The sequence below is a fragment of the Pseudonaja textilis genome, chromosome Z, assembly GCF_049901715.1.
Source record: "Pseudonaja textilis isolate UNSWEBS1 chromosome Z, rPseTex1.2, whole genome shotgun sequence".
In the NCBI taxonomy this organism is placed as follows: domain Eukaryota; kingdom Metazoa; phylum Chordata; class Lepidosauria; order Squamata; family Elapidae; genus Pseudonaja; species Pseudonaja textilis.
In genome coordinates this window covers 121270175-121276695 of record NC_142008.1, presented here as the reverse complement: position 1 = coordinate 121276695, position 6521 = coordinate 121270175, and the positions used below count along the sequence as shown (strand labels likewise).

At 42.7% G+C, this 6521-nt stretch overlaps 1 protein-coding gene across 1 annotated transcript; it reads left to right on the top strand.

The window, feature by feature from the left end:
- The first annotated feature begins 397 nt into the window (after window positions 1-397).
- LOC113451529 (olfactory receptor 10S1-like) lies at window positions 398-1321 on the top strand. The gene has a single exon (XM_026722899.1). It carries the CDS (start codon window positions 398-400, stop codon window positions 1319-1321), a length of 924 nt encoding a protein of 307 aa, XP_026578684.1.
- Window positions 1322-6521: the final 5200 nt, after the last annotated feature.

Below are 6521 nucleotides of genomic sequence, written 5' to 3'. Positions count from 1 at the left end.
TCTCCATCTCCATCTCACTATCTTGCTATCTCTGATAAAAGCCTCAGTGGCACAGTGGTTAGTGTGCTGTACTTCAGGCTACTTCTGCTGACAGCCAACTGCCTACAATTTGCAAGTTCAAATCCCACCAGGCTCAAGGTTGACTCAGCCTTCCATCCTTCTGAAATGGATAAAGTGAGAACTCAGATTGTTGGGGGCAATATCCTGACTCTGTAAAGCCACTTAGAGAGGGCTGTAAAGTGGTATAAAGCAGAATGTAAGTCTAAGTTCTATTGCTATTGCTTTCTCACTATCAAATAAATTCATAGCTTGATCATCCATTTCAATTTTTTGCTGGATTTCACAGTTCCTGCTCTCCAGATTTTGATGCCCTTCAGACTGCTACTGTTTCTAGCTGATGGATCCAGACAATCAAACCAAAGTGAGTGTCTTCATCCTCGAGAGTGTACCAAACACTGCCCAATTTCCCCTTCTCTTTTTCATCATCTTCATGGTTATTTACTTATTGACAGTGCTAGGGAACCTCATTATCCTAGTCACCATTGTGGTTGAATCTCATCTTTCTGGTCTCCCCATGTACTTTTTTCTCTGCAACCTCTCTCTTCTGGACACCTGCCTCTCCTCAGTCACTGTGCCCCAAATCCTGGTCAGCTTCATAGCACCTAGCCACAGAACCATCTCCTTTGGAAGTTGTGTCCTTCAACTCTACACCTTCCACTTTCTGGCCAGCACTGAATGTTTCCTTTATACTGTTATGGCTTATGACCATTATCTTGCTATCTGCCATCCACTGAATTATACTACATTGATGAACAGAAGAATCTCCTTGGGACTCATAACTGCCACATGGTTTACAGGTTCCTTTCATGCAGCAATACACACCAGTCTGACTTTCCGTCTGCCTTATTACGGTCCCAGCTGGGTTAACTATTTCTTTTGTGACATACCCCCTGTGCTAAAGCTGGCCTGTGCCAATATAACTGTGAATCATGCCGTGATAAGGATCAACATTGCCCTGGTGGGCACAGGTTGCTTTCTACTGATATGTATTTCCTATTCATACATAGCTTCTGTTTTTTTGAAAATCCAAACAATGGAAGAAAGACATCGGGCCTTTTCAACTTGCAGTGCTCATCTCACTGTAGTGCTACTATATTATAGTCCCTCCATTTTTATCTACATGCATCCAGCTTCAAGCAATGCCATGTATGGGATGCTGGCTGTGTTCTATGCCATCATCACTCCTATGCTGAACCCATTCATATATATGCTGAGAAATAAGGAAGTAAAAAGGTCTCTGAGGAAATTGATTGTTGGCTGACTGAGTTCTGAAAAAAGATTAATTTGTGGTACTAAACTCAGAGATTCAAATCTTTTCTATCCTTTCTAAAATTATTTAATGTATCTTGATTTTCATGATTACTTTTTCATTAGTGATATACTGAGCATTAACCCTACAAGCCAGTGGTAGGATTCATTTTTTTTACCACCAGTTCTGTGGGCATGGCTTTTTGGATGCACTTTGCATGCTTTGTGCAGGTGCAGAGGATTTGCTACCAACCTTCTTCTGCAATCCTGCACTCTCTCCCTATGTGTTAAACAGCTGATGTGCAGCAATCTGTTGTGCCGCACAGAGCAGCTGAGCTTCAAAACCAGGAAATAAAGGTCAGAATAGAGCCAAGGTGGACAGGCGGGCCCAGCAACTGATCGTCAGTGCAAACCAGTTCACTCACAGATGATCCCTGGAGCTACTGGTTCAGCCAAACTGGGCTGAACTGGTAGAATACCACCCATGCTACAACCCCAATGAATGTCTTGTTTATGTACTGATATCTCTTTATCATTTTTTCCATCTTTTGTTTAATTGTTTGCTCTTTTAAAAATGATTAATACACTTTTTTTTAAAAAAAAAAGAAAAGATAGGATGGGCAACTGAGTTGAAAAGTTAGATTAGAGACATGTGTGTTGGGGTTGCTAAGAATATGATATGTATCATTTAACAGAACAGAATAACAGAGTTTGAAGAGACTTGGAGGTCTTCAAGCCCCCTACTCAAGCAAGGAGCCGCTATCCCATTTCAAACAAATGGTTGTCCAATCCTTCTTAAAAGCCTCCAGTGATGGAGCACCCACAGCTTCTGGAGGAAAGTTGTTCCACTGTTGATTGCCAGGAATCTTCTCCTTAGTTCTAGATTGCCTCTTTCTTTGATCAGTCTCCACTTGTTGCCTCCTGTTCTGCCTTCAGGTGTTTCAAAGAAACAATTCTAACTTGCATTGTCCCCAAAGTGCTTTTTCAAGAGACAACTGAACTTGTTTTACTTTGAAGACTTTTTGCTTCTCATCCAAGAAGCTTCTTCAGCTTTTGGGACAATCATGACCTGGATAACTGAGAATCTCCATAGACATCAATATTGATTGCTGATACATTATGTTCTAATGAAGTAACATAATATTGATGATTGATAATTTGCTCATGAAATATTGGCTGGAAAGGTTTCAAATGACAAATACATGACCCCAGAATGTTGCAACTATCATAAATAGATGCTAGATGCCAAGAGCTGAATTTTGATTATGTGACTGTGGAGATGCTGCGACACTCCAGTTGTAAGTCTTTCTTTTAATGTCTTTGTAACTTTGAACAGTTGTTTAAACAAATGGTTATAAGTCAGGGGCTAACTGTATCTATAAAATATAGTAGCACAAAGACACTGGTTCTTCCTCTCCACATGCCTAAGGAGGTAGCTGCATTTCCCAATGAAGCCGGATGCTCATTTTTTTCACCTTCCCAATGTGGGTGTTAACTCTCAAAATTACTGAGAGCTGAAGCCATATTTTTTTTCTTGTTTCATTTCTTAGATGCCATACTTGTGGGGGAGAAGGGACTAGTGGTGGTATTCTACTGGTTTGCCTGGTTCTGCTGAGCTGGTAGCACTGATGAGCAGCAGATACCAAACTGGTTCTCTCTGATGCTCTGCTGTTGGGCCCACCCACCCACCTGGGCTTCTATACTAACCTTTATGTCCTGCTTTTGAAGTGTGCAACAGCTGCTGTAGTGACAGGGAGAGTGCAGGCTTTCAGAAGGTGAGTCACAAAGCCTCTGTGCCTGCACAAAGTGTGTGTTTGGCACATGCACGCAAAGCATGTCCATCAAGCCATGCCCACCAAACCAATGGTAAAAATATTTGAAACACACCACTGGAAGGGACTTACGGAATGCAGAATGTTTCCCTCCAAGGTGCCTGACATAACAACAATAAGGCTCCTGAGAACCAAGGCAAGATCAACGGGCCCTACCAATGGCAGAAGGGACTGCTGAGAAGTTCATCACCTGCTGGGATGGCTAATGTGATCTGTAACACAAGTGGTGGTGGCCACTATCTATTCTTTAATTATACTAAAAACATGGGAATTATTCAGTGTTGGTTTTACATTTGACCATGCTGTTATGATGTACCCAATAAATAGGACTTTTGAGGAAGCCAAGGCCTCAGAGTCTTGAATTGATTGGGAGCATTACTCAGAACCGTGACATTGGGACTCTAAGCCTGTACTAGGCTATTTGTTTACAAATATTACATGGTATATTTTCTCCTGTCCTCAGCAGCTACTCACTAGCCAACCCAGTGCCAGTATTTCATTAGCAGCAGAGAAATCCACAAGAGCTGTGTGATGCTCACGAAGCAGTTAGAGCATGGGTGTGAAACTTGCCACATCATGTTGCCGTCACATACCACTTCACAACATTTTCCCCATTCACAAAGCTGGCGTGAGTGTGGCCTGAACATGAGCATCTGGCCCTTTGGCCACCAGTTTGACACCCCTGAGGTAGAGTGACCTCCAGTGGATACAGCTGGAGGCTGTGAATGTACTTTTTCTGGGAAATAAATTCTGGACTGTTCTCACCATACATCCGCTCTTACCTTGTTATTGTCAAGATGTAGTTGCCTAAAGTGTAATGTTTTGGATGAGTCCTTGATTCTACCTTGATTTCTGCCAAACAGAAGCTGATCAAGGCCCTGAAGTTTATTGTGCAAAAGTTGGAGTATTCTAACTCAGTGTTACTCAACTTGGTCACTTTAAAATGTGTTGACTTCCTGCTGGCTAGGGAATTCTGGGAGTTGAAGTCCACACATCTTAAAGTCACCAAGGTTGTGAAACATTGCTCTAAACCAGGGGTGGGCAAACTTTTTGGCTCGGGGGCCTCATTGACTTTTAAAATTCGCCACCTGGTGTCGAAATGCCTGTCATTACAAGTCAAAATCAAATGAATGCAATCATTCAATCATTCACATCAAACCTTAATTCTGTACCAATCTTCGGTGGGCCGGATTAAAAAGACCAACGGGCCGGATGTGGCCCCCGGGCCGTAGTTTGCCCACCCCTGCTCTAAACTAAGGATGTTAAACTGGCGGCCCATGGGCCAATGTGTCATGTGCAGGCTACGCCTCCACAAAGGCAAAAATGTCACAATACATCATGATACATCACATGAAACAACTGAGCTGTAGATGATGTTAGAATATCATCCTTGTTCAGGATTGTTTGTGGTGGGTTCTTAGACCCAACAAGGTTAGATAATAGGTTGGGTTCCTACAACACAAATAAAGGGCCTTGTCCCTCTCACTTGTGATACAAGGCCTCGAGGGGAAGCCTTTACTGAATCTGCAGAAGGACACTGTCAAACTGGAGCATGTCCACAACAAAAGGGATGATCCATGGTTTTTCATTTGGCAACTTCAAGATGTGCAACTATAACTCCTAGAATTCCCCAGCCAGCATCTCCACCCAGGAATTGTGGGAAATGAAATGCACACATCTTTAAATTGGTGAAGTTGAGAAACATTACTCTAACTAGACCCCAGAGAGCTTTGATTGCAGCAACATGACTTAATTAGCCAAAGACACTAGAAAGACCTGAAAGCAATTACTGTCGAAGGAGATGACAAAAGGCTGGGTAGAGTTAGGAGCTGGAAAATTGGTGTGCAATTTTAATGAGCTCCACCAAGGATTCACAATTAACACAGAAGTAATTTGCTGAAGCAACTGGGAAATTAAAAGCAAAGCAGGCTGCTTGCATTAACGTTAATGCTTTTGATACTGACATATAGATATGTAATAGCCATTGTCATCTGGTGCTCCATTCAAAATCCAAGAAAGAAATACTTAGACCTTATTAATCAGAGAAAAGATATCTTTTATTGGAAATCAAGGGGTAGCAACAAAAGACTTCTGAATCTGAGAAAATGGGCGCGTAAATCACATATACAAAGTAATGGCAACGTTCCCACCCCCAATAGTTCAATTGGTTCATCCAATTAAAAGATGTGTATATCATTATGTGGGCATCTCCAGGTGGTGGAGGCCTCTGTCCGTGGACCTTGACATATTTTGATGAAGAGTTGCAGCTGCGCATAGCATAGGATAGAAACCTAAGCAAGAATCTACCCCCCGCCAGCTTATACAGTTCTGGTTTGTAACACCTCCAGCTCACTTCCCATAACCATTCCCCCCTCCTCCCCCCCATTACTTATGAAAGCCAAAAGATGCAAAGCAAAAGGAGAAAATCTTGAAGGCTAACAGCCATCCTCTTGACATCCTAACTTTGTGCCTGATTGATTGATTGGTTCAATTTACATTCTTCCTTATCTGGAAATCTCTTTTGTATTTAACTTTATAACGGTACCCCTGGCTTGAAGTCACCTGTGATCAACTATGGTTGAGGGTGGATTTGGACTTGATTCTCTCCAGGTCAACTAAAACACCCACTCTGGGGGGTGCATATAAGCTCCCCTGCCCCCTTGAATGACAAGTTTTGTTTCTCATGTGGAAGCTGGATGATCATTGGTCAGAGATAGTGCAGGGGATCCTGCATTAAATCCCTAACTTTTCAGTGGTCTTTCAGAGCAGCCCATGGAGAGTGTCTTGTGGTAGACCAGCCAGGAAGTCAGGGGTGGGATTCAATTTTATTAACAACTGGTTCTGGGGGCTTGGCTTAGTTGTTGGGCATAGCTTGGTAGTCATGTGACTGGGTGGGCATGGTTTGGTGGTCATGTTATTGGCTGAGCGTGGCCAACTCAATATGACTGACATCAAGGCACTCATCTCCTCACCTGGCCTCTCATGACTGTGGGGCTGCTGCAACAGTCGTAAGTGTGAAAAATGGTCATAAGTCACTTTTTCAGTGCCATTGTAACTTTGAATGGTCACTCCACACAAGCAAAGTACAAGCAAAGGAGGGGGAAAACTCCAGAGATATTCCTGAGACAGGAAGTCTAGTCCTGCCAAGAATGTAATAAGGTTTAATGGAAAGGCAGTTTCTGTAAGCAACACCAGAATGGTTCCTTCCTGCCTTTCTTATAGGATTAGGCCAGTAATTTCTTCTAACAACCGGTTCTCCAAACTGCTTAGAATGTTAACAACCTATTCTCTAGAAGGTTCTAGAGAATAGGTGCGAACTGGTAGAATCCCACCACTGTAGGAAGTGACTAAGGCAAGAGTAGGTGTGAGCAATTGGCCAAC